A 27,687-nucleotide genomic window follows, 5' to 3' on the forward strand; every position below is an offset into this window, starting at 1 on the left:
TCACTGTAAGATGAAAAGCACATACACAAATTAGAGAAAGCATATTACTCCCAAACTGTCATTGACTCTAAATAACGATAACATAAAGGCAGTCTGTCTCAAACTGAAATTTAACAAGTTGAATTAGTGAAGAAGTGTCCATTCTGTGCTGTTATTTTTGAGTATATCTTTCATTTAAAAAAATGACTTGTTTTCTTGAAGAAAGAGCTAATACTATGTGATTCCTTTCAATTCTTCAATAGTTGGAATTGTGTTACCGTAAATAACAGATGAATTAAGTCAGTGACTTCCATGTGAGGCTTAGGTTTGGCTGTAACGCCACCTGCCTGAAATTCAGAGCGGGTGCTGGTGGATTCATTGCAGAAACGTTCAGCTGTGACTTGAGTGAGTTACATATTTTGCTCAGGTTTTTTATTCCGTCACGTAATGAGTGAGTAAACTGACTTTTCACAATCAACACTATCGTACAGTATTCACTTTATATGTTGTATTATACTGCTGGATGTGAAACATCTGTACAAATGCCAGGGTGATGTAATGGTGGACTTTCAACCTGTTTGAAATTTGAGATGCATTTATTTTGTTTTCCTTCTGACTAAAATTCTTTTTCTTATCATAGTACATCTTGTTGTGTCTGGGAATGATCTTACATTTGCACAAATGTCCTCTCAGATGGTTTGTACTCTTGTAATAATAGTCCACGTTAACACAAATTTTAGACTGTTTTCAAACATGATATACAGTAGAGCCAGAGTTACAAAAACTGCTGGATAACTAAAATGAAAAAACTAAAGGTTATAAAGTTTTAATTCAAAGGGGGATTTGGAAGCAGGTCCCAGCTTTCATATTCAAATCAGTCCATTTGAATGAATACACACGGGACTGTAAACTGAGAATAATGTGCTCAGGCACGTGCAGAGTCGGTGCATTTCAATCAATGGCTGTAAAAGGCAACTACTGGCACCAGTGTAAGTAGTTGACAAATAAATAAAAGACACAGCTGCACCTGACATGTCCTTATCTGGCTGATCGTCACATTTTATGGTGATAACAATGATTATTTTATCTACCCCCGTATCATCCCCGTGGCGCACTAGTTAACAGTCCTTTCACTGACAGCTAAAAGACCTTTGCGAGCATAGATTGTGTATTTGTCTCCAGTCTGTTTATTTCTGCAGTGACGAGGCATTTTTTTAAATTCTGGCTACTTCATCGGCATCACCAGAGCTGCTCTCTTGAAGCTTGAAGCTGTGTGTTATTATATGCTGCGTGTTGGCCCAGCAGACAGTGTAATGTCTATTATGTTCACCAGCCTTTCAACAAGTGAATTCAAAGTGCTTTACATAAGACATAAAAAGGCATTAAGACGAGATATAAAAGATACACGAGGCAATATAAAAAGACACACTATGAGTTACTTTATGCTTCTACTCCACACATACATTTCAGAGTGAAGTATTGCACTTTTTACCTCACTACATTTATCTGGCAGTTATATTTACTAGTTACTTTGCAGATAAAGATTTTACACACAAAAGATATGATCCACAAATAATATATGATGCTTTATTATTACTTATTAATATATCCAGCACATAAAGGAGTTAAAAGTATTTTACACTGTGGTAGTTTTACTGAAGTAGAAGATCAGGGTACTTATTCTAACACTGCAACTACAAAAACTCACATTTAGAGAAAGGGTGATAATAAGGCACAACAAAGGCCCAATACCTGAGTTTGCCAAGGGGCCCCTCAAAACACTAAACCCACCCTTGGGGACAACCCCAAGCATCTCCAAGATGAGGACAGTTCACTGAAGCTGTCATGAAATATGTGAGAAAGTATTATTTTTAGAGAATTATAATGAAGCACAAAAAACAGTCCTTCCCTCCAGTGGTCGAGCTGGATTGATAGTTGAATATTTCATCACAACACTCATCATGTCCAGGTCCAGATCTTCCACAAGGTGGCAGAATACACCACAAGAAATGTTTATGTTCACCAGCAACATGTTTGGTCTCTTTAGTGGTAACAATGACTCTTCTTTTCATTATGCAGTGGTTTCATGCCGAAGTTACAATGACACTGTCCTGTTATAACTACTGTTAAAGTATGTGGTGAGGACTGGACTTATCCATTAATGATATTATCAGCTTATTTAAAGAAACGTAATAACATGTTGCCACCATCTTTATTTATTTTTTTAACTTAAAAAAATTCACAAATTTCATTCGATCTGTAGTTAATACAGACAAAGTCAGCTTGGAGAATTAAATGGAAGCAAGGCTGGATTTTAAAGAGATATTAAAAGGTTTATTACAACAACTTAACAATTCAAATTTTATACAGAACTTTCACAAGTTACAAGAACACTTTCAACACAGTATCACACCCCTTTTTTTAGCAGTTATGCCGAGGTAAAACAAATAACCAAAGCTTTCATAAACTTAGAAACACAACTCAAGTCAAAACAACTTGTTTAATGATATTTATCTGACTGAGACATTATCGAACAAAGTCAAATTCTCGCAGAGAATTATTAACTCATGCAGATAGCACAAAACAGTAGAATTTAAAACAAAAACAAAAAAACAAAAAAACTTTAAGAAGACAATGTGTTAGCTTCTCATAAAACTACACAGTAGTAAGTTGGTACAAACTAAGAGAAAAGGCAAATTGACTTCATGGTGTGATTTGCTTCCTACAATTATTTCAATGATGAAACGCTCACAATTCTTACAAAGCAGTAGTAGTGTTACTCTAATATACATGATGTGATTCCAGTTCACATCTGAACGCTTTAATTTTTACATGACGATGTTACTGAGTCAGGGAGAGGCCTATCCTAATGACTGAAAGATTTTAAAGGTCAGCTTTTAACTGCTAACAGAGTTAACGTGATCAACAGAGCTCAGCTACTGAATCAGGCTATCCTATAAAAAAAAAGTACATAACACCTTGAAAGATCAGGTACAATGTATCATTGATGTTATTTACAATGTTTTCTAAAAACGTCATCTAAAATTGCAATCATGAAAACAGCATAATGTCCTTAGGTGTTCTGCATTAGACACTAGAGCCATAAACAGTCAACTGTAAAGCAAAGACAGTATACAAAGCAAGATATGTCCTCTACTGAGCAATAATGTTCATGAGACCTTTAATCTGAGAGAATGGCAATCAATTTAAGATAATCTGCATTAAAAAGGTACGGAAGTAATTTATACAAAAAACATTAATGGCACTGAATTAAGTCAACATCACCATGACTGAGTAATGGAGAAGGTACTGCAATCCTACAATCACTGCTTCAGGAACAATCATACTACAGATGGAATGTCAACGGAATAACATACATTTATAACCAACTCACCCCCTTAAGACTATTTTACAAGCAGAGGTGAGCTCAAACATTCAAACAGCACAATGCAACTACAGCTGATCTCACTCACAGAAAAGTTGTCAAATTTAAAATCTGATTCAGCCATTTACATGTGTGTAATGTGACAGTATTCAAATCTACTTCTAAAAAGCTGCCGGTACTTAACACATGGACTGTCAAACTCTAAAAAGGTAAACCAGTCATCTCTCAAAATGTGCAACATGGAAAAAGCAAATGATTAAAAAAAAAAAAAAAAAGTCACTGCTCTTTATGTAACTATATCATAAAGATAGTGCTTATAAAAGTCAGAAACAAACAAGCAAACTAACTACAAATGAGCCACAACACACTTTGGTAAGTTCTCTAACAATTCACTGATCAACCGTTCAGGCTGATCGCTTTCAAATAAAAAAATATATAAGATTAATAAATAACTCACACAAATACAAAAAACATTTTAGAACCATGTGTTTTACATCTTACACCTAAAGTGCCTGTTCTTTTGTCTTCATTAATTCCAGAGAAAACATTGCATTTTCAAAAGCATTGTCTATGGAGGACAAAATGGACCAAACATATAACAAACCAATCAAGAATAAATTAAAAACAGTACAGTCCAAACTGAAGCTGAGAGAGAATCGCTGTCTTCTGTTTGTCAGAGTGATAGAAGAGGCAACAGCCCTCCAGTGTTGAGGCTCGGGCACAGTTTGGGACGATCAGCTCCCTGAAGGCTGGGACTGGGTGGCGCCCCTCCGCGGCTGGCTCTCCTCTGTGCTCTGGTTTGATGTGATGGCGGCTGCGGCAGTGCTGGACGGGGCGGAGATGGCCGGGGTCGTGGAGGAGGAGCTGACCCCGTTGGAGGTGCTGATGGAGCTGTGCTGGATGGCCTCGTTCTGTGGGCTGCCAGGGACGGACATCTCCTCGCAGCTCTCGTCTTTGTCAGAGACTGCACAGATGACACAGAAAATCACCATTTGGGCAGTGAACATATCGTGGTAATGTTTGGATTTTTTCATACATTGCCTGTTTATGCCGTTTTAATTAACAGCATTTACCTGATATACTCCAGAAAGGCCTGGGAAAGCTTTGTCATGCAGGCCTAATCAGATGTAAAAGAGCTCTTTGCATGTGGTGTATGCAAACCATTTCATTAATCCCCATAATGCTACTTCTGCACCCCTTCCTTTAATTAAAGCACCAATGTCAATTTAAACCCACATCATAAGGGTGCATTACATTCTGGGGCATGTGGCAGTGTTTCCCATCCCAAACTGCATTCTCATTTGTTTTTTGTTACCTTGCCAACTACTGCAGCGACAGATGATTACAGCACCTGATTTTAATGATGCTCACACTGGAGAGTAGGGAAGACTTGGAGTTGAAATGCCACCAGCTGTTAGGCAGTTGCATTGAATTAATTGGATCCGGATGGAAAAAAAAAAAGAAGAAAAAAAAAAAAAAAAAAAGAAAAAAAGACTCTACTCTCATGCTCTGTTTCATAAAGGAATAAGGAGCACAATAATTAATATTGCTAATGATATGAAGTCACTTGTTATGGCACTATGTAAGTCATGATTGGGACTCGTATTTGAGATTGTAAAATACAGATTCCATAGCAAGAAGAAGCAATTAAAAGTGCAACACAAATGTCTTCACATTAGAAGCTTCATCTGCCCTCTCGGCTGGACTTTGACCATATGATTTAGTGCAAGCGAATGTCAAAGCCCTTAAACTCCCTTGCTGTTTTACTATGCAGAAGGTCGACCTCAGAATAAATCAGCCTGGTGGTTTTGTTCCATGTTCAAGTGAGCATTATTACTCCTAACGACATTAAGGGCTGGCTGGATGATGTATAATAATACTCAGAAATTCTGGTTTCCTGGGCAGCCGGAGCTTCTTTCTGCTCTCTTGGTTTCTGAAGTGGGGTTCGCTGTAAGCAGATGGACAGCTTGGTGTGCCAACTGAAAGCATGTCCTGGCTTGTTTGTGGGGCAGTCTGGGTAATTTCCCCCCACCTGTCATGGCTACGCCTGGTCAGGACGATGAAGGGTATTACTGGGTCTGGAGGCCAGTGTTGCCTTATGGGATGTGTAATTCTCAGAAAACGGATAGCTTGATGAGGCCTTTATATGAGCGAGAGCAGCCATGGATCAGTCAGAATTAAATAATGTGTTTTACTAATTGTGAGATAGATTATTTCAGTGATTCCCAACCAGAGGCACTTGTACCCCAGGGGGTACTTCTACAGCGAACAATGGGTTAAGTGGAGAGATTATGGAGAAGTTCCAGTAATTTGAAGAAATAGTAAATATATTTGATTTAAAAAAATATATCTAAATATTGAGTCCTAACACCTCTGCATTAAGTGTCGTGATTGCAAAACCAACCTAATCATTGACGGTTCAATTGTAAACATAAATACTGTAAGAATATCTACTTTTGCATATTCAATAGTCTTAAATAAATTTTAACAGTTTAAAATCAACTCGAATGAAAACATTTGGAACATGATGGTTGGTGTTGATGAAGGGGTGTTCGAGCTCATCTGATAGGGCTGTGGGAGTACGTCAGGCGCAGAAGGTTGGGAACCACTGGATTATTAATTCTCCCTAGCAGACATTTATTTTCACATTATTTGGCCTTCCTTCTTAGATTGTCTCACTTCTACCCCACCTGTCCTCATGAAACAAACTGATGAACTGGGGTATTTGGATGGGGATATATTTTTCCAAACCATATAAAAAGTGCTCCAAATGTTATCCTTCACAGAGGTCTAGAAACACAGACATCCTCAGAAAACACGAGAAAGATGACCCACTTCATCTGCGGATCCTGCTAAAAAAATCCATACGACACTAAGTGAGACCTGGCTTTGACAGCCCACTTTAGCCTGGAAACCATCAGTCCCATAATGCACATGATGTGTGTCAGTGGAATGGTTAGCAATAAGGGATGCATAATGAACAGCCTAGCTTGGTGGACATCCCACAATGAGAATGCACTGCAGTCTTGTCAAGCTTGCTGCTTTAATGGACTCATTTCAGAGGCAATCATTGTCAATACAAGTCAGCAGAGGTGTTTAGAGCACAGAGGAGAAGTGGCTCGGAGCGCAAATGTTCTCATTGCATACTGGCTCATCTGTGGGGGAAGGTGAGTTATGACCAGAAAATCAGAATGACAGAACCTCAGCCTCAGGAAACGAAGAAATATAGGTGATATAACTCTAAATGAGACCACGTGACGAGACTGTACAGTACAGGCTGACAACAGGAAATTTAAATGAAGAGGCAGAATCTTTTTGTATATTCAAGTATTCATAAAGATGATCATTGTATGTAAGCTGAAGACATTAAAAGTTACATTCTAATTACTGTATTTACTGTTACATGCGAGTTCATTCACAGTAGATATTTAGCTTCATCTAACAAATTTATTTAGGTGTCAAATGAGAAGAAAACAATTGCTTTCTTGTTATTACTACCTGTGGCCTCTCGAAAGGACTCCGACAATGCTGCGACTAAGAATTTGTCTCCAACAACATTGCCCATAAATATCTAAACTTTTGCAAACTTTTTTTTTCCCAAAAAAAAAAAAAAAAAAAAAAGGGATTTAATATGTCAATAGCTCTTTCCATTGAGCCATAAGTAAGACGTGTCCTTCTAGTGGTTAGCTGGAGCTCATTTTAGAAGCGTTCCACTGGAAGCCTCGGGCTGAGAATAATGGAGCATTACTCACTGTGATAGCCAGATTTCTTCTGCATGGCGGTTACAGGGCAATCTTTATGAGCCAGAAGAAGCTGCTTCAGCTGAGCCACTTCGTTTCTCAGCAGGGTGACTTCATTCTTTGGGAGAGAGAAGACACACAACAGCACTAAATAAAATGGTCACTCTGGTGCAAACAGTATGCCACATTAAAACACCAAGACAAACAGATGACATGTGCACATAGTTCAAATCTTCCAAAATGATTTTTCCAAACTTGATGGTCACATTTCAGCCCCCATACGTGTGAATTAAAACTCGATTCAGAACCTTTTGTCATGTAATTACAAAGTTTTAACCTTTTGTTTGAAGTAGAGCCAATAGTCAATAATCACTTTATCAGTTGATAGTATTTTTTTTTTTTTTTTACATAAACTCATAACATTCAATACGTAAACAAGTTTGTTTTTTTTTAAAGAACTGTGACCAAAAATTGTGTCAAAGACACAGTATGTGTTGAGTGGAACATTTTACACTTTAAAACAAATGTGTCAGTGCTCTCTGGTGGACAAACTATGTAACTATGACACTATTTGTACCTTATCTGAAACATATGTTTAGCATTTATGTACTATTCTTTTTGGTTTTTGGCCAAAATTTTAGCTGATACTGTTATATCTGCAAAAACAAAAGGAAAGTAAACGGGTCGGCCCACCTGATTTACCGGTCTAGTCCTAGTCTGAACCAAAAATAGGCAACAAGATTAAGATTTAAGTCTGAACAGGATCCCAAAGAACACAAGTAAAAATAAATCCAAAAGCCTGCATATATATTGTAATGCTCAATACAGTGTATACACTAAATCACAGACTGAATGTGGCTTTCTTCCCTGTATAGATGAATAGCTGCATCTTTTATCTAACTCCAATTACTAATGGGATCACAGGGCTAAATTGTCAAGACCTCCTTTGTACAGTAAACTTCATTAGTACAGATAAACTCATATTTTGTCCCACAAGAAAGCGCAAACACAGGGAAAGGTAACACAACCATGAATGAATTCAGAATAAAGTATGATGTACTTCTTCATTTATGTTTTTCCTACACAATAATTATGGGCCTTCACTGCTACCAACCAGTACATTTGTCAGAGGTGAGCTGTTCGGATTGTCAGTGCAACTTTGTAGATGCTGCTGAGATTTACGCTCTCGTGTCGTTACAGCTCCCAGGGGAACTGAGGATTTCTGCATGTCGTAAAAGAGAGCCACATTACGCTGAAGGTGACTTTAACTGGATTTAGAGCAGCCGGGGGCCTGCAGAACACCCGATGGCAGATTTAAGCTCCTTCTCTTCTGCTTTAAAGGACTATGGGCAGCTTAATCTATTAGTCTAAAAGCAGCCAATTTATTTGATTCCATCTGTTTAGTCTTGCTGGTGTTGGCAGGGCTGAGTTACTGTAAAACAGATTTAAACACAGCTGGAAGGATAGTATGTATCACATGTAGCCAATGCCATATTCACTGTGCTTCCACCATGACTGCTGCCATTTACAGCCAATATAAACACAGGCATTCCTTTCTACTCTCCCTCCAACTCACTTAAGAGAAGCATACAAGATAGACTTCTACACAAAAGTCACAAAATGCTGTTTCTATAGTTGGATGTGAAACAAGGCACCCTACTTTTACAGCTTAGCTGTGAAAATACAAAGCGTTTGGTTGACTTACAAATGCATTTAAGAAAAATCATTTCACCTCATAAGGTGAAGCCAAAACCATGACAATAACCCTGCCGTTGACGCTCTGGCTACAGTAACATCAAACTGCATCATAAAGAGAATGGTAATCCTGACTAAGATGGACTTTTGAGAGTTTAACTTGATTCTAACTTTGTGAATTCATCAAAATTCAGCAAATGGGCCTTGGGTAATGCTGGGAGCCCTGTGAGCTGCCTGGTCTGACACCTCATTAAAAAGCCAGTTAAGGATGATGTTAAAATAATTGTGCATCATTAGAGGCAGTTTCTCTGATCAGCTGGGCCATGTCAGGATGAGGGTTTTTACAAAAACTGCACTGTTGATTAATGCCTTCATGTGAAGCGCCGTTTTATTCTCTGCCACATGTTGTTCCTTTCTTTGTAGTCAACAGCGATGCTCTTACTGTTTATAACCCCACTCACTCACCTAACCTTACCCGTTCATCTACCCATACTTATGTAAATTCTCAGCTAGTGCACCCATGACAAGTGGTGATAACTTGTTTTGTGAACCAGATATTAACGACATGAACCCATTTTGTTTCCACTGCTGGCTGTCCCCTCCTCAACATTCAGCATCTTACTCTGCTTTCATAGAAAATAAGACAGTGAGCAAATAAACACCGCATCTCATTTAATTGTCTGGAACACCGAAGTGCTGCACCCCCGGCTCACACTTATCAACAGAGACAGCAGATACATGAACTGTTTCGAACTTGTCAACATCAGATCCTAATTGCTTCCAGCAAAATGAGGGTTCAAAAAGACACCTTTCCCTAGGAGATTTTTGAGGCCATTCAGTAAACTGCTGAGACAGAAGCGAAGACACGCTTGTGTGCAGCTGACATCTGGAGGATACATCTTTATTGACAGGGACATATCGATGTAAAGGGCTCACACACTGCAGCTGTCACACGACAGCTCTTCTTAATCGGCTTTAATGACTTCATCACCACAGAAGGGAAAAGTCTGTGTACACGCGCATATGCCAGCGGCAGACGACGATAAACAGACATGGGCATGCATACCTACATAAACCGACACATCGTCAGTAGCTGTTGTTGCATACAGTGAGGGAGGGTCAGAGGTAAAGAGCACCTGTAGTTGTCCATTCATGGAGCTGAGGTCCTCAGCCTTCTTCTCCAGAGACTGGACCCACACTTTCCTCTTCTGCCTACAGCGAGATGCAGCAGCCCTGTTACGCTCCAGGAACTTGCGCCGCTTCTCATCAGGGTCTTCACTTGTGGTTCTGCGCCGCCGACCCCCTGTGCTTGGGGGGTTTTGTGCAGGGGGCACCGGGGAAGCCTGTACAAAAACACGAATAGTAATAAAGAACAACAACTCCACATCTGCAATGCACTGCTGACATCACTGTGCAGCACTCAATACTGCACACTGAGTAGCTGGACTGGTGTGGTTACCCACACAAAATACTGAAGTTACTGTTAATAATCACATTAAGTAATCAGCATAGTTGTCTTTACATGATGAGCAGGAAAATAATTTCACCTTGTGACTGATTTGACATGTCAGTTTACACACAGCAAGATTTAACATAATAAAATCCAGTTCAAGGTCATAATGACATCTTGTTATTGCAAAAGACTTTAATGGAGACCAAAAGTATTCTACATGTACTCATAAACACAGATAAAATAAAACAAAAAAAGTCTCTTCTATGGTACACTTGTGCAACACTGTGGTGAGAATATAATTATTACTATACACTGTAGTTGTGAATACTTACAGGTGTCTCTGTGGTGGAGGTGGCTGGCTGTTGAAGGGAATGGGGAGAAGGTTCCTCGGTTGTATGCAGGTGAGGAGCCGAAGTGGGAGTTAGGGCTGCGGTCGGGCCTGGAGTTGGGGCTGGGGTCGGGGCAGGAGAAGTGGGAGCAGCAGTGTGGGTTACAGCACTGCTCTGAACTTCACCACCATCTCCATTGGTTACCTGAGGAAGCTGCTGGCTTAATGTGGCTTTCAGTTTCTGTGAGGACAATTCAGCACAGGCAAAAACAGTTATAAACCTTTCATGCAAAGAAATGGTTTGTACAAGAGGAAAATGTATTCCATTACCATATTTAAATATAGTACAACTGAGGTCTTTTTATTTTCACTGGCTGTGAAAGGCACGTGTTTACATTATATATATATAATCCATACTGTTAATTCAAATTAAAAACTAAAAATAATAATATATTTTTATTACACTACAATAAACTAAGCATGAGGCCTGAACATTTGCAACTAGATTTCTAAAACAAACAAAAAGCCACGTGCAGCAGCACACAAGTAAATCTACAAGGTTAGATTATAGAACAGGTTTACTCAGCCTACCTGTAACAGTCTACAAGACCTCCTGCAAACTGAAATGTACATTTGAAATTGTGGACCTGCGCTACAGATTTACAAATGAGTGAGCCGTGTGTGGGATTATTTTGAATACAAAACATGAAGTACGAGAAGTGCTAATTGTCTTGACAGCCGTACTTAAGAACTTGAAATGAAACTGGAAACCCAAGAAATTTTCAAAACACATCTCAACTGCTTACAAAAATATGTGCTTACAAAAGTTAAGGAAAGAAGTTCCAAAAGATGAATAACACCAGCAGACATAGCGTGACTCTTTAGCAGTTAGTGAACAGACTGTCACATCTTGCTTCAATGAAGCTACTGAGTTTACAGTAGTCAGCAGAGAACAAGTAGAGAGATGTACCACTGCTGACTTTATTAACAAGGATGGTTACTACATTATATGAAATATCTTCCTAAAACTATTTAGGCAGTCCATTTCCAGTAAAAATTAAGGTTACACAATAGCATTGTAAAATTAAAAAAAAGATGAAATCATATAAGTCAAGAAAAAGAGAAAATAAAAAGAAAATAAAAAGAAATCCTGAAATAGAGAAAATTAAAAAGTAGAATCAAAATAAGCTTGCAAAGAAAAAAGTTGAACTGTCTGTGCAAGCATGTAACACACTCTTCACAATCATCTGGATACAAAAGGTGAAGGACATCTACGGTACACCGTACTACCCCAACTATCAAAAAATGTACTTTTTAGCACATCGACCGCATTTGACACAAACAGACACAGGCCATTCAGAGAAACTGTTTCTCTTCAGATTGGTGTCCATATTTCACAGGCCAGTTCCTCCAGCATCAAACACTGGGCAAACAAGGTGAAAGTGAATGAGCATTTCGAAGCAATAACAAAGTGAGGGGGAATACATTTACATGAAAAAACAGAGGACCACATTATTCTAACAACTACCTTCGCCAGAGCAATCTATCTACCAAATTAGTTTATCGTGTAATACCCTTCCAGAAGCTCTTCTGGCAGAAACAAGATATTATTCTCTTGGAATGGCCCATAGAAAGAGGGAAAAGCCAGTCAGATTCATATTTCATCTCTGCCATGGAAACCTCATCAGTGTAATAACCCTCCATCTCATGGGTGTTATTCAACCATCTGCTACTATATTACTTATCTTTATTTTGCAACTAATTAACAGCATAATCTTCTAAATTCAGCAAGTTAATTATCATTATTGTGGTCTTTGCAGCATCATCAGTCCTTGTAAAGTGCCGTCTCCACGCCCCCTGAGAGCCAGGTGGGGGCGGGGAGCGGGCAGGTTGAGCGGGGGTCTGTTTGCTTGACGCGGGCTCATTAGGTGTTTGCTGATGAGCTGAGTGCGGTGGGAGGTGCCGGGAGTAAGAGGGGGGATGCAGGTCAGGCAGGATTCTGCTGAACAAAAGGTTCCATGCAGGGTGAGGCGGACTTAATGTGCCTCGCTGAGTGTGTGCCAGGATGCCCCCAGCTGGCTTTTGCTGGTAGCCCCCCTCCGGTTGGCTCCAATGACGGCGTGCTGAGCACAACGCTGTCTCTGCGTTTGTCATCTCCGTACCCCATGATCCCCGACAACCCCCACGCCCACTCCCTTCCCTCCTCCTCCTCCGCCAGTCAGGATCAATCCTTCCCTCCCAACACACACACACCTCCTCTCCATAGTTTATCTGTTAATATCCACAGGCAGAGCATGCTGTGAACGCTTACGGTTTCTGTGATCTGTGCTTCATCACATTGCCACTGATCTCCCTCACAACACTTCATATCTATGCCCTTCAACTATCACTTTTTATATAGGAGGACTTAGTTACAAGACTGCCGTGACCGTCTTCTCCCCACAGAGAAATAGTTGGAACATGTCTGTTTTCTATTTTTTTCTTTAGTAGCTGGAATATTATAAATCATTATTTTCATTAATGAATAATCTGTGACTATTTTCTCAATTAATCGATTAAACATTTTGTAAATAAACTATTTAATCGTCCATAAGACGAAAATAGTGAGAATTGCCTGTTATATTTTCCCATAGTCCAATGTGTCCTCTTCAGATGTCTTGTTTTATCTGACCAGCAGTCTAAAGTCCAAAGATATTCAGTTTATTATCATGTATGACAAAGAAAAGCAGCAATTCTCACAGTTGGTTTTACTTGTATTTTTTTTAATCTTTTATAGTATTGTTATCAATTGGTTTATTTATTGTTTATGTTCATTTTTATTTTTGTTTTTGGCCTAACATTGTTTTTAATTGTGGTCTGTAAAGCAATTTAGGCTGAATCTTTGCATCAAAGGTGCTATGCGAATAAAGTTATTATTATTATTTGAGAAGCTGGAAAAAGCAAATGTTTGGCATTTTACTAAATAAATGACTAAAACGAAAATAGTTGCCACTTAATTTTCTGTTGATTAATTGACTAATTGTTGCAGCTTTATAAATCAGTAAAAAGTAATCAATTTTTTAAAGAATTATTAGATGGTAAAATCCAGTTGGATAGTCCATTTATGAAAGGGAGGTATGTTAAAAATCTAACAATACTTTTGGATACTTCTCATTCAGGTATCCCCTAGCTCCCTCATCAGGTCAAAGACAGCAAATGTTTCCTCATAATCAAACTCTCTTATTACTTTGGTTATTATCGTCTCTCTCAGGTGGGAAATAACATACTCATAATGGAAATAATATTTGGTGTAAAAGAAGAGATAATAAATACCAGCTTTGCATCTGATTGGGCAGGCTGTGGCTGTGGCTGTGGCTGTGGCTGTGGCTGTGGCTGTGGCGAGGGAGGTCCTGGGATCCCGGGGACGTTAGGCACTACGGTGACAGGTCTGACAAGCTGACAGCAGAGACACATACGCAGATCAGCAGAGAAAAAATTAGTCTTCCGCAGTAAAAAGGCAGGCGGTGCCCCCCCACAACACAAACACCCATACAGCCACGGCAGGCTATCAGAGTTTCCTCATATCTCAGCCTCATTAGGTTGGATGGCCTGTTATTTTGTGGAGGCAGCGCCACATGGAGATGCAGTGTGCACGCTAATGAACCTCTGCCTGCCTGCGTCAGAACATATGGACAGGGAAAGTGAAGAGAGGATGGAGAGACACTAGTCGGAAGGGCAGAGCCAAGCCTCTTCACACAGTCACTGACAATGAAACAGAAGGAGGTGGGGAGAGCTGGAGAAGGAGAGGGAAAAAAAAGGGGGGGGGGGGTCCAAGTGAAAGGGAGGCCTACTGGTGGCTCATGTTCTCTATTTACTTTTGCCCTCCTTCGCTTGCCAACAGCTTTTCCAATCCCCACAGACTGGGAAGATACAGGTTTTTTCCCTGCTGTGTCGCTATCAGGAGATAATCATCTGCTGCTCAGTGTTCCACACAGACAATCAGGACTACAGCGAACAATGAGACAAGCTTCTGCATGGTGGGGTTTGAAAAAATACCAACAAGACCTTCATTTACAACACATTTCCTATATGAGAAACTGTCATAGGTTGCGGTTATAATTGATTTGCAAAACACATTAGTAGCATCCTCTATCTGCTCTGCCAGAAATCAAGAGTGTTGATTCTAATTGTACAAGGACAAATAGTAGTGAAGTATCCTGGACTGGAGCCTGCTGTGCCTCAGCCAATTCCTGTGTCTTTGTCACAGTGATGCACAGTTGTACTCTCAAGTCAATTATTTCACTCAACCTCTATTGCTTTGAATTGACTGCCAAATCTGAGGTGCCAAAGTTGTAAATAGTCCCTCTGTACAAGTAGGGCAAAGGAGATACGTGGTATTAATGTATTGCTACAGTGTAAGTGTATTTTGAATGTCACCTGAGAAGGACTTCAGTTTTGCTGATGTCCATACACAGTCTCAAATTTAAAATTTGAGTAACAAACAGCAGTAGTTGTATTACCATGGAAATTATGTATTTTATATTAAATCTCTTGGATGCACAAATGAAACATGTCACAAGTACACTTGTGCCCAGCAAAGCCTGTTATTTGACACTGTCCAGTGATTTTGTAGTCTATGCCCTAGACCACAATAGTAACCTAAAGTCAGGTTGTCAACAAAACATGTCATCTCTAGGTGCATTTAGTAGTTACCGTGGAGCTTAAAGAGCTAATAAAATGGATACATAAACAGTTAAAATTTTATTACAACTGAGCAAACTCTTATCTGCTGATGAAGATCATTTGATATGATGAAAAGCTCCAGAACAGCTACTAAACGGACCTTTAGGTGAAACTTATGTCAACAAATGCTTTGTTACTACTTTTATTGTTATTGATATCCATATTTGTTTAGCGACTTCAGGTTACTACATGCATTTTTGATTCTATTATCAGTTTAATTAAATAAACATCAGAAATAGCAAAAGCAAAAAAGGCCCAATTTCAAATTTCACAGTGGACTAAAATTCTGTTTCAAACACACACTGAAACTCAATATTAACATAATATAACCAGCAGAACACTCACAGGGATTGTAGTTGGAATATGTACACTTGAGTTTGTAATAGACGCAGGTATCGCAACTGGCATGGTCTGGCCGTTAGGCAGCTGTAAGAGCACAGGGAAGGTGCCAGACACCGGGCTGAAGGAAAACAACAAACAAATCTGTGATTAACAAACAAAACATAATCTGTCACAAATTAAAAACAAGAGTGGCTACTAATATACTAACATAAAGTCATTTCAGGCAACAACTGATGGGAATAAAATGGAACCCAAGACAGAACTCAAACAAGACTTAAAGTAAATACACCTGTTGCATAACAAAGTCAAGCAATATTATCGAAAGAGCGTTTTACTGCCACATTGGATCCAGTCAGTAACATCATTTCTGCCCATATATGGACTTCTAGTTCCAAAGCAATTTCGCCATTCGTAAAACACCTGGGATTTTCACCAAATCATCGTTCCCAGGCTTTTAAAACATTTGTTCAAATATTGAATATTTATACCTATGTAAACCTCTCGTTTAAACTGCAATTAATCTCTATTGTTTTGTATATATATTTATTTTTGTTTTATATATATTTTTTTAATTCTACAAATAATCATTTTTGCCCTAACCAAGTTCAGTTTAGCCCAACTTTAAGCTATGAAAATGTCTGTAGCCTAGATGTGAGGAACACTTGAGCAGCAGTGATAAATGCAGTGGATACCTCAAGTGTGTACACATTCATCTGGCTAGCTCTGGCCAGCTCCACTACACGCCTGCCCACAATGTTTTTTCATTAAGTTGTCTTTATGAAAAGCTGACATACACAATCCTGGAGTTTTCTGTCCATATCCTGAGTTAGACTGCTGTCTACTACTCCACATGTTGGTACCAGGGTATAATAATACATTCAGTTAGTGTATATCAACTACAGCTCCCGCTAGGTTTTGATTTTGCCTCTCTGTCAATGACTCGGGGAAAATGTAGGTCCTCAATGCTAAAATAATCAAACAATTAACAGGTGATATTAGGGCTCAATCGTATGTGTAAGTAAAAACAGTTTCAAAACTGCTCTGAACACAGAGTGTGACAGTGATGATTATGTGAAAACCCCATTCATTTTATTCACCACTCAGAAAGTCAACTGAAGCTGTATGTCTATATCTGAGCAAAACTGATGTTGTTTTTGAAGACAGGACCTAGGAGGTCCACAGCCAAAAATAAACATTCCTGCAGAGTGCAAATAAATCGAAAACAAACAAGCACATGCCTAAGGAAATATGAGCTCACCAAGACAAAACTGCACAAAAATAATTTTAAAAAGGAAAGGATGACTTAATGAAAACTGTGATTTTTAAAAATTGACATTTGGAGTTACTTACACTATAGGCCTATTAGTGGATGGGACTTGGGTAATAACAGAGCTAGATGTTGGCGATGGGAGAGCTTGCTGTATTACAACATTAGCCTCTGAGGTTGCTAGAAGTACATTGGGAACTTGGAGGGATGCAGGATGGACTATAGTGGATGTTGGCAGTGAGGCTGGCTGCAAAGATAAGTCCTGGAAACATCATACAAAACCTTAGCTGCAGGAATGGTTTAATGAAAACCAGATAATTTAAATAACTTCCTATTTTATGAAGCCGATATTTTACTTTTTCGTTGACATTAGGAATAAGAAATGTTAGGAAAAAAATAAGACTTACTTGTTGAAATCCACCTAAAATATCTCCCATTATTTTTCATGAATAATCTTTTGTGCAGCACTGTTTACACAACAGTATAAGACCTATGTATTACTTCAGGCAATTCAAAGTCAGATTAAAATTACCAAGAAGCCCGAACACTTATTAGATGAATGTTCATACCAGTGCAGCTGCAAATTCCAGAGTAAATTACTGATCACAGAACCAGCAGAACATCTTTCATGACATTCTTGTAAACTCTCTGGGATTAGCACAAATACCACAGGCATCTCATTTGAAGCCTTTACCTTGTCATCACTTGTTGTAGACTCGGGGTGAGGCAGAGGGCTATCTCGATGTGCCTCCATTGCTGTGGGTTCCTCAATTTTGTTGCGTATGATAGGCGTTGCAAGAGGTGACAAATCCAATGGTAACTACAAACCGTGAGAAGAACAAAAGAACAGGTCGGCATTGGACAGAGCATAGATGGAAATACCACCAATGGAACAAACAGGAGACAGGCAATCTGCTAACAAGATTAATGAGAACAACCTTTTTAATGTCATCTTCAGTCGCTTTTTTGAAGTCATGGTCGAACGGACTTGCAAGTTCATTGAAGAGCCCGACCTCCTCGCAGTTCTTCAAAAAGCGGGTAGGTGTAGGGGTTTGGTCTGCAGTGGACGACAACCTTCAGTGCACTGGTTAAAAGTATCATTACATCAAAATGTAAATCATTTCAGGTGCAGTTACCAGCAATGATGACACTGTCATTCCTTGCTGGGCCAAACTTCAGGGTCATCTCATGTTTGTGTTTGTGGACAGCCAAGTGGTCTTCATTTGTAAATCTCTAAGTAAGGTCAAAAAGAAAACAGTCAGGACAATGAGACATGATCTACAAGGATAAGGTTGCAAACGGTTATTGTTAAAATTTGTAAAAATGTGCAATAACTAACATTGTGACAAACAGCATATTCAAATGTCTGTACTGCCACTGTCTCATCTTCTCCCTCTGATGAGTAATATTATTCCAATTACTTTATATAAATAAAAGTAGACTAAATTTTAGAAACTCTTTTCAGTATAACACAATTCAAATCAACAGCATCACAAACTGCAGCCATTACCTATATAAAACAGTTTCAACAAAACTTAATTTTAACTTTCAAGACTGTAGAATTTTAGCTGCAGGTCTGATGATCACATCAAGAACACAGAGGTCATGTCTTCAGAACTATTTTCTGGTACTTTGGGGATCTGATGTTCAGTTTTAGTTAGATAGGAACTTAATTTTCCCTGTTGTGGAAAATTATCTCTGGCTTCAACATATAGTTAAAAAACAATACAATACAGAGTTACTGACAATACAGAACATTGGTGAGTACAAGCGACAAGAACGCAGGAAAAAAACTTTACAGTTCTTGTATATTTGCCAACACATTTGATGCTTGTTAGCCCAAGAAAATAATGAAATACATAAATTAATAAATACAACAATTCCCAACCAAAATCTAGCAGGTCTCAGATCATAATGTAGAGAAACTCAAATGATTCAAAATGAATAAAAAAAAAAAAAAATACAGTAAAAATATAATAAAGCAGTTGAACTTCTTAAACATACTAAAATATACAACTTTCTTTTTTTTCCCTTACAGAATTCTTTCATCTCTCTTCAAAATTACATTGGAAGGTTTTGGGGTGGCTGTTGGACTTATGACCTCAGGGTATTGAAAATCCTGGCTACAGACCCTACACACAGTGCATTTTCTTTTCTTTTCTAAAAAAATTAGGATTTTTTGGGGGGCATGTCTCCCTTAATTTGACAGATGACCGTCTAGACAGTGACAGTAAACAAGGGCAGAGAGAGAAGGGTATGCGGTTATGTTGTATGCGCCTTAACCATTAGGCCAGTGGACGCCCCACAGGGTGCATTTTCTTAAATGAAGTTGTGCTTCATCCATTCAGCAATGAGCACAAACTCACTCACAGAAAACATTGTGCTAGGTAGAATGCCAGTATAAGAGCTGATTGGTTTCAGCCTCTCTGTACACAGTATAATGAAGCTGTCATCTTTAGTGTGTCATGTGCAGTGTAGTTGATGGGAACTTGGAGGCAACTGGGGTCCAACAGCCACAGACCTGTCCATAGAGAGTACTTAACAGAGTAATTTGAAATAATCTGTGATAACAGAGATGACTTACCTGTCCACATCCAGGAGCAGTACATTGGAAAGGTTTATCATCACTCATATTAAGAATTCCTGTTTTGTCACCCTGAAATAAAAAAGGAAAAAAACACAGACTGGTTTTAAATTTCAGTACTGAAGATGTGCGTTAATGATTGTGTCACAAATAGGACTTTGGATCTTTTAACATGTCGAGTAAACGTTGTGGCTATAGTTAGGATTAATTTCAGCAGATGCACAGAGCTGAGATCGGATAATTATTGACAAAAGGATGGTTGGAGTAACACTGTAAAAGTGAAAGTCCTGAGAAATTTGCACAATGCATGTCGATGAAGGGCGGCTGCTTTGGTTGTTTACACCTCAGTGTCACCATAAAAGACGCCAAATTCTCGGTCCACTTATTTTGGACCAAAGACGCGACAGAGAAGGACATCCTGAACCACTTTTACTGTTTTCTGTGCTGTAATTATGATGCAAAGTCATCACACGTAAACCTTGTAACGTTATAACAGAGGGAGCGATCATCTGTTCCAGTCGCTTCCATGAAATAGCCTGAGCCCTGCGTTAACATACAACCGTCGCCATGTTTGGACTTATATACCACTGTAAACAGAGGACCTGTCAGCGTTTATTTCGAGGTCGTTTCATTGTACCGGAGCACAAGTCCCTCACAGTCCCAGAAATTAATTCTTTTACAGCAGCTTTGTACCCTGTCGTTGTCAGCTTCTGTGGTCACTTACCCTCAGCCACAACCCTCGACTTCCAAAATCCCACGTCTGTGCCAAAGTATCGCGAGAGTAGTTCGGGCTTTTCCGTAAACGTCACACAAATTGGTTCTCTATCATGACTGACCCTCATTAAGTAGTTTTTTTTTTTTTTACTTTATAGTGGAATTTATTCTAAATAGAACTACTCATTCTGTCGTAATTGTGGGGAAAGACCCAACACTTAAATTAAACATTAATTCTGTTTTTATGTAAATCTCATACTCATAATGGGTAAATTTCACATGCAAATTTTTTGTTTTCTCCAAATATAAATGACTTTTTGATATAACTTATGACTAACAAGAAACAGTAGGGCATAACTTTATTATGAACCTACTGATTTTATGTTTCCCTTTCTTTTTTGTTTTTTAAATATCTTAAAAATTACATTCTTATTAGCATACTGGGTAAATGTTTGCCCAATAATGCATCATATATTTTTTAGTTCTTGAAAAAGGATTGCACATTGATAGTATTTAATAAATACAAAAATATTCTGATTCATCATTTGGTTATTGCACCTTGAAGCTTCTTAATGTTTAATAATTTTGTTAAAAATTTTGCATTGTGGTAACCTGTGTCAACTTTAAATATTCGCTTCCCTGGTTCAGGGTCATGTATTAATAACTATTAGTGATTCAAAAATATAATAGAGGATTTTTATCTTTCATATTTCCATAAAGCTACCATGCAGAACTATTAAAATTCACCAGTGCATACATGTTTGCTTTCAATTTTGAAGTCCGATCCAAAAAGTGCACTTAAATTATCAGGTACACAAAATTCTTTTGTATGGCATTTTGTTTTTAAAATTACAATCTGCTTTTAATCACCTTTAGGGCCACAACTACTGATTCTCATCAACTGTAATGGATTCATCAAATCATTTACTCTATAGAAACATAAAAAGCCAATCACCAGTTCCAAAAGAACAAATTAATGTCTGAAGAGCCTCAACACAGAGATGTTAGATTTACAATGGTACCAAAAAAAAAAAAAAAAAATCCCTTGGAGAAGTCTGAACCAGCAAATGTTGGACTTTTTTTGTTTGCTCAATAAATTACTTGATTAAAGTTTCAAAATCAACTGACTCAACTGTTTCAACTTGTAACTAAGTTCAGCCCCATTTGCCTAAATTAGACTAGGCAGTATTTAAAAACAACCCAGCAAGGACTTTCATTCATGACATTCAAAAAAGTAAAAACCCATTATTTAACTTGTCTAAATTGTCTACATTTATTCAATGTCATTTACAAAAGCAAGCACTCACTTGCTGCCTAATTACATTACTATTTAACTGTAGCTGAACCAAGAACTCATTAAGGTGGACCCTGAAAACCTTGCATTTGATGCTCTGAGAAAAAACAAGGCTGGTGCATGGCAAGTCTATGAGCTGCCTCACAGCAAAGATGACATTCATGAACGCTGACTGCTTTCTGTTGTGTTAGCATGATGTTCCAGACATTAAAGTTACTGCCATTGTTAAATAGTCAAATACATGTATTTTAATCACGTAATTTCTTACATTTGTACAATACATGTTTTGCTTATTTCGACAGTGTCTGAAAGACTTGAAAATGTACATTTCCATGACACCAACACGGAACAATTTTGGTAGCCACAATAAAATATGTAGTCACATCTGTAATGAAAGTATCATATGACAGCAGATTTTTACATAGCAAACAGGATAAGGAAAGCGACCATCAAACAGAACAGTCCCATAGCTTCAGACAGGGCAAATCCCAGGATGGCATATGAGAACAGCTGCTGCTTCAGAGATGGGTTCCTGCAATCAGAAAAAACTATCAGTGAATCTATGAAAAAAAACAAAGCAAGCACCAGAAGTCTTAATCCAAATGAATTTGAATATTTTAAGGATAATTTCAGGTATTGTGGCAAAACTGAAACAAACCTAGCATAACCGATAATGAGGCTGCCGAACACCGTCCCAATTCCAGCACCGGATCCAGCTACTCCGACTGTGGCAGCTCCAGCTCCGATAAACTTGGCAGCGGTGTCAATGTCCCTGCTGACAGCACTGGTCTGGAAGCCCCTCAGTGTGACCTGGGTGAGGGTGCTCTGTGGCATCACAGCAACACTGCTCTGGAGCAAGAAAGTCAAAAAACGTAAACGTTCACCTTTGAAGCTGATGCCATGAGAGACGAAAAAGCAGTTAGTTGATATACAAAACAGAGTTAAAACAAATAATCTTATTGTTAGAATTAACTGATTATATGATGCCTAAATTCCAGTTTACATGATCATTTTTGTTAATTCTGTCAAGCACCAAATCCCAACCACGTTCATGTTAACAATTACAATGCAAATAGTTTGATGCTTTTCTTCAATTCAAATTAAAAACTAATTCTGCACTCTGAAAAGCTAGGAAGGGGACAATGAATTGGTATTTTTTTGTACTTTTGAGATCTTAAGTTTTTTGACAGTCAGACTAATTTCAAACTGTCATATTGGGGGGTCTAAACATTTGGCATCATTTGTAACATTTTATGGACTAAATGACGAGAATCAAATTGTCAGCATCAGTAATAAAAAACCCAGCAACTAAGTGTCAAGGACAGTCGCCGTCTCCGTAGAAAGCCTGCTTTTCTTCTTACCTCTGATTTGAGCTCAGGCTTAGACAGCACAGAGGCAGACAGGGGTCTGTAAAGAGCCCGGGAACCAGCACGGACCTGCAGCAGCAGCACAGATACAAAAGCAGTACAGGTTTAGTTACAAAAAGACACACATATGCTCAATGAGACCTTAAAACATTATTGGTACTATTCCAAAGCACACAAGCAGATCGAAGGCACCTTGAATGTCACTTTGTCAATCACAGTGTCATTCACTGCAGCCTGTGCTCTGTGACCTGTGGCATTTGGAGGTTTTCAAGTACAGTTTGTGGTGCCAGAGTCACTTGTTACTTTGAAGACTTATGTTAATCTATGGTGCTGGCAAACTACAATACAGAGCAACCTTGCTAGCTGACAGGTCTGCTGTAATTGAAACTAGTTAGCCTGCTGGAGCTACAAGAGACAGAAATATGACCTTGGAGAATCACTAGCAGCCCAGGCTACACCTATTTGGAGATTAAAACGCCCAGATGGACAAAGTGAACATTTGTGCATCAACTGCACCGAGCTATGTGAGAGTTTTCAGAAGGACTCCACACTAAACTCGGCTAACAGACTTATAATGACCTTAGCCGACGGCCATCATTGAAAATGTCCGCTACGAGCGGAAAGAGTGGCACAGTGGCGGTTTAACGAAGACGTTGTTCATGAACTTCAGAGCTACAGTGGCACCGTACTAGGTGTCTGTGTCGTTCAGTGCTTTAGCATTAGCTGACTAGCCTGCCGGCCTAGTCTGCAGATACCCGTGCCAGCCAGTGGCAGTCAAGTTCAATCGGAGGCCCACCAGGATTTAATAGTGACTAAAGAAAGCGGGATTCACATACACAGAACAGACACATACCGAGGGAAGCAAACTCACCAGCGCCGGCGTGGAGACGAACTTTGCACAGGCGTACATTTTCTACTTTAGGTAGTTTTAACCGGTTTGGTCAAAATCTGGTTGAAGCCCGGGTCTCTCTGAGGAGGGAAGACCGGAGAGAAGTAAGGTCAAACGGGTGTATAAACGCTCCACAGAGAAAATAAACACATTCATATGCACATTCACATCCACTCTGCGTGATGTCCTCACTTGTGCGCTGCAATATGAAGTAGGAGAGAGGATGAAAAGGGATTTGTTACAGACTAGCTTCTCATTCAAACTGCCATCACACACTTACCGACTGCAGAGGTCGAACCACAGTGGGACAGTGCGCATGCTCGATGTGAAGTATGTAGAGGCCCGGATGATGACAACGGAAGGTCATTTCACAGAAACTTTATTTAACATGAGCGCAGCAGCAATGTCCATTGACAAAATTGTCCATGTTTACACACACACTTGGATGCACCTTACTTGTGTAAGTACAATTAAGAACGAGGATTTTTTTTTTTTTTTCCAAATGTATAGAGTTGTACTGATGGAAACTGACAGCTTTTGTGAGTATTGTTGACCTGAATATATTTGAATTGAAAGAGAAAGTGGGTGGAGGAGCTAAGGATAAAGCAGCTATGGTCATCAGCACTAAGGGATAATGGTGCTGGTATGAAGGTATTTTATTTAACCTTTATTTAATCAGGTAGCCACACTGAGACAGATCACTTTTTCAAGAGAGACCTGAGGATAAGAAAAACCTTCCAAATTAGACAAACACGCCATAAGCAAACTGAAAGAACACATATAAACACATCTAATAAAAAAAAATTACAAGAGTCATAGAAAACATCAGATAATAAAGTTTTAAAATCTCCAAAGGGTATGAAGCACTCTAGCTTGAGGGCAGTTTGCAGTTCATCCCATTTAAAAGGTGGATAGTACCTAAAACCAGTTCTGCCAAGATTAATGTGCACATAAGTAATATATATGGTTACAAGTTTTAAAGTTAAAAGCGATGTTAGGTAGTTTGGAAGCTTTAACAGCAGAGCATTATCAATGAATATGATGAGATGATTATTACTTCTCTGGATATGAAATTTTAAATTAGTAATTAAGCGTAAAGGACTATGATAAACAGGATTTTGCAGCTGGAGTAATGCTGGAGCAGCATGAAAGTAAAGATTATCTCCAAAATCAAGTACAGACATTAAAGTTGACTGCAGAGTAGTTTCCCGGTTTGAAAATGGCTTTTTTCTTTTATTAAGAATATGCACCATGTAGATTTTGACACAGGTGGACAAGATAGGTAATAACAGAGCTTTAAAGGATAAGTCTGGTGATATTTTCTTATTGCCAACAAATTACGTGAAAAGCCCAAAATCAACGATGAATTCATAACACCATCCTGCTGCCATACATACTCACTAGAGCTGAAAGTGGTCCCCATCAAATACAGTATGCTATTTACTCATTTTTTTCATGACAGCATATATTTGTTACCTGTTTTTAAAGATTCACAAACAAACGTGCTCGGGGATGAATGCCAAAGGTATGGAAGGGAAGTTGGAGAGTGTTGACAGGTAGACGACCCATTGTTGGTTTTGGTTTTTTCATGGAATTTATTGACAGTAATAAAAATATGGAAAATCTCCAGCCTTAGCCTTTACGGCCACGATCATATCATTTGATATTGTGCTTTTGCAGTGCTTATTTCCAAACACGGACACACAGTGAATCTGGGACCTTGTAGGCTCGTGAGTGTCTGGGGCTCTGGGGCAGTTGCTCACTTTGCCAAAGGTTAATTCCAGAAAGTGGGTTTCATTTGTTAACCCTGAGCTAAGGGAATCTCTTGAGTTTTCAGGTCCAGACACGGAGATCACTTAAGTCTGAGTCAGCTCCTTTGGTAACTTACACTGGGAACCTAGCATGCTCCCTGGCAGGTTTTCTTCAGCAAACTGAAGAGTTTGTCTGTCTCCTCCTCCTGTCGAGCCTGAAGGAGCTGTCTGACATTCAAATATTACACATTGTGGATTCATCCTGACCCCAGAATAAAATATACACACTGTCCGTCTTTATAACACAGTGACTCTGTGGACATTAGACAACTGTCAGATTAGACACTGAAACATTTACAATACATAACTGTAGTAATCGTTGTAAAAAAAAACCCAAAAAACAAAAGACTGATCTATAAATATCTATAAATAAAATTCTATAAATAATCATTTCTCATGTTGTTACTGGTTGCACTAATGGAACATTCCTATCATAGTTATATCATTGGAGAGTGATATTTCTGAGTGAAGATTATTGTAATGCAGCTGAAAAGACTTTTAACATTTTAAAACTGGACTAAATGCAGTTTAAAAGTTCGTTTTTGATTATAAGCTGCATATAGTCTGAATTTGTTTTATCAGCATTTGAGTTACTGTTTAGATTTACTACATGTTGATATATAGTCATTATATGCTGCAAATTTTACAAATGTAAACAAAACCTCACACTCAATTTTAACCTAGACGCTTTTTCAATAGCAAGTTACCAAAATCATTAGGCTATTACTGGGTCAGACTATGAGGTTACAGTTATAAGTCTTTAAATAAATGTATGTCTTATCTTATTTCATATTCTGCTGCCATCAGCACTTTGTCCCATTCAGATTACAGCTGAATAAATATATTTAAAAATGTAATCTAACAAACAGTAGAGAGTAATAATAAAAATCATATAACCTACTTATGAAACGCACATTTAAACATGTCTAATTATTAGACATTGTAACTTTTTTGGTAAGAATTTTTGGAGGAACAATGTGGTAAATACCATTGCCGAAGTTGTGATCATTAACATTAATATACCTTTCCTAAAATGTTGTGACACAGCAACTCTAGACCTTGGCTACTACTGTGGGAAAAAGAGTCTGTTCCAAGGCTGGAAATGTTTGACTGTGGCATTCCCGTGCGTCACATCAAACCAGGAAATGAGAGTTTAGATGAAATTAGCGTGATTCTCAATAGTTTTTTGAAGACCATGTGCTTCCCCTTCCTGTATATTTGCTTACACGGGCAGTCAGGATCACAGTGATACAATTTCATTGGAATGTATCAACAACTGGATCAAAATTTTAGCTGGTAAAAGAGGACGTTTCCTCTTTCAAGTGTATTCTAAATTGCAATCTGACATGTCTGATACAAGAGAACTGCTTTTCAAACATACATTTTTAGATTCTGGCTAATACGGACAGCACAGAGAGTGTACAGCATGTACAGACAGGTGACAAATAAAAGGAATAACCTGAATAAATGAGTGGAGAAACATAACAAATGAAGATGCTTCCACACAGGTTCACTGCATGGTGCAATTTAGCAAGTGACATCCAATCGTGCTCCGTGGCCTGTGTAAAAATGCTCACAAGGCCCAGTTTTGTATCAAAATGGCAAGAGGAAAAGATCTAAGTGACTTCGAAAGAGGGTTTATTGTTGGGGCACGGATGGCAGGATCTTCAGTCACGAAGACTGCTCAACTTGCTGGTGTTTCAATAGGAACAGTGACTAAAGTGACATCTGCATCTAGATTTCTAGGAGAGACGTCAGTAAATAGGGTCGGGAATCTTGGTTGACAGCGCACATTTGATGACAGTGATGCTCGTGCATTAGTGCGATATGTAAGAAAAAACAGAAGAGCAGCTCTTCCTCAGGCGACTGAGAATGTCAAGGCAGGACGTGATCAGACTGTGCCAGCAAGCAGCAGTTTGTCAGCTGTTACATACAGAGGGATATTATGGTAGGATTGCAGTGCATAGACCCCTCATTACAGAGATGAATGCAGAGTTGATAGTTCAGTGGTGCAAAAACCATAGTCTACAGAGATGTGGAAAAAGGTGATATGGTCAGATCACTCGTCCTTCACCATGTTCTCGACAAGTGGGCGAGTGCATGTGTGGCGTACACCA

At 38.8% G+C, this 27,687-nt stretch overlaps 2 protein-coding genes across 7 annotated transcripts; both read right to left on the reverse strand.

Annotated features, from left to right (window-relative positions):
• Positions 1 to 2,297: 2,297 nt before the first annotated feature.
• Positions 2,298 to 20,294, reverse strand: atf2 (activating transcription factor 2). Of its 4 annotated transcripts, none has more exons than XM_040149075.1 (12): positions 20,220 to 20,294; positions 19,496 to 19,567; positions 18,048 to 18,144; positions 17,850 to 17,968; positions 17,606 to 17,731; positions 16,995 to 17,173; positions 15,648 to 15,762; positions 13,893 to 14,015; positions 10,585 to 10,821; positions 9,936 to 10,142; positions 7,117 to 7,222; positions 2,298 to 4,328 (listed from the first exon to the last, which is right to left on the reverse strand). In XM_040149075.1, exons 2-12 carry the CDS (start codon positions 19,541 to 19,543, stop codon positions 4,099 to 4,101), a joined length of 1,587 nt encoding a protein of 528 aa, XP_040005009.1. In that variant the 5' UTR covers positions 19,544 to 19,567; positions 20,220 to 20,294; the 3' UTR covers positions 2,298 to 4,098. The 4 variants fall into 4 exon arrangements, with proteins under 4 accessions (XP_040005009.1, XP_040005010.1, XP_040005011.1 ...); XM_040149076.1 differs by lacking the exon at positions 20,220 to 20,294 and adding an exon at positions 20,098 to 20,202; XM_040149077.1 differs by lacking the exon at positions 13,893 to 14,015.
• Positions 20,295 to 21,725: 1,431 nt separating this feature from the next.
• On the reverse strand, positions 21,726 to 24,169 carry atp5mc3a (ATP synthase membrane subunit c locus 3a). Of its 3 annotated transcripts, none has more exons than XM_040149281.1 (5): positions 24,040 to 24,169; positions 23,742 to 23,839; positions 22,865 to 22,939; positions 22,162 to 22,352; positions 21,726 to 22,035 (listed from the first exon to the last, which is right to left on the reverse strand). In XM_040149281.1, the coding sequence occupies exons 2-5, from the start codon at positions 23,778 to 23,780 to the stop codon at positions 21,921 to 21,923; spliced, it is 420 nt and encodes a 139-aa protein (XP_040005215.1). In that variant the 5' UTR covers positions 23,781 to 23,839; positions 24,040 to 24,169; the 3' UTR covers positions 21,726 to 21,920. The 3 variants fall into 3 exon arrangements, with proteins under 3 accessions (XP_040005215.1, XP_040005216.1, XP_040005217.1); XM_040149282.1 differs by having other exon boundaries at positions 23,952 to 24,073; XM_040149283.1 differs by lacking the exon at positions 24,040 to 24,169 and adding an exon at positions 23,928 to 23,950.
• Positions 24,170 to 27,687: the final 3,518 nt, after the last annotated feature.

This window comes from Xiphias gladius, chromosome 16 (genome assembly GCF_016859285.1).
Source record: "Xiphias gladius isolate SHS-SW01 ecotype Sanya breed wild chromosome 16, ASM1685928v1, whole genome shotgun sequence".
Taxonomy (NCBI): Eukaryota; Metazoa; Chordata; class Actinopteri; order Istiophoriformes; family Xiphiidae; genus Xiphias; species Xiphias gladius.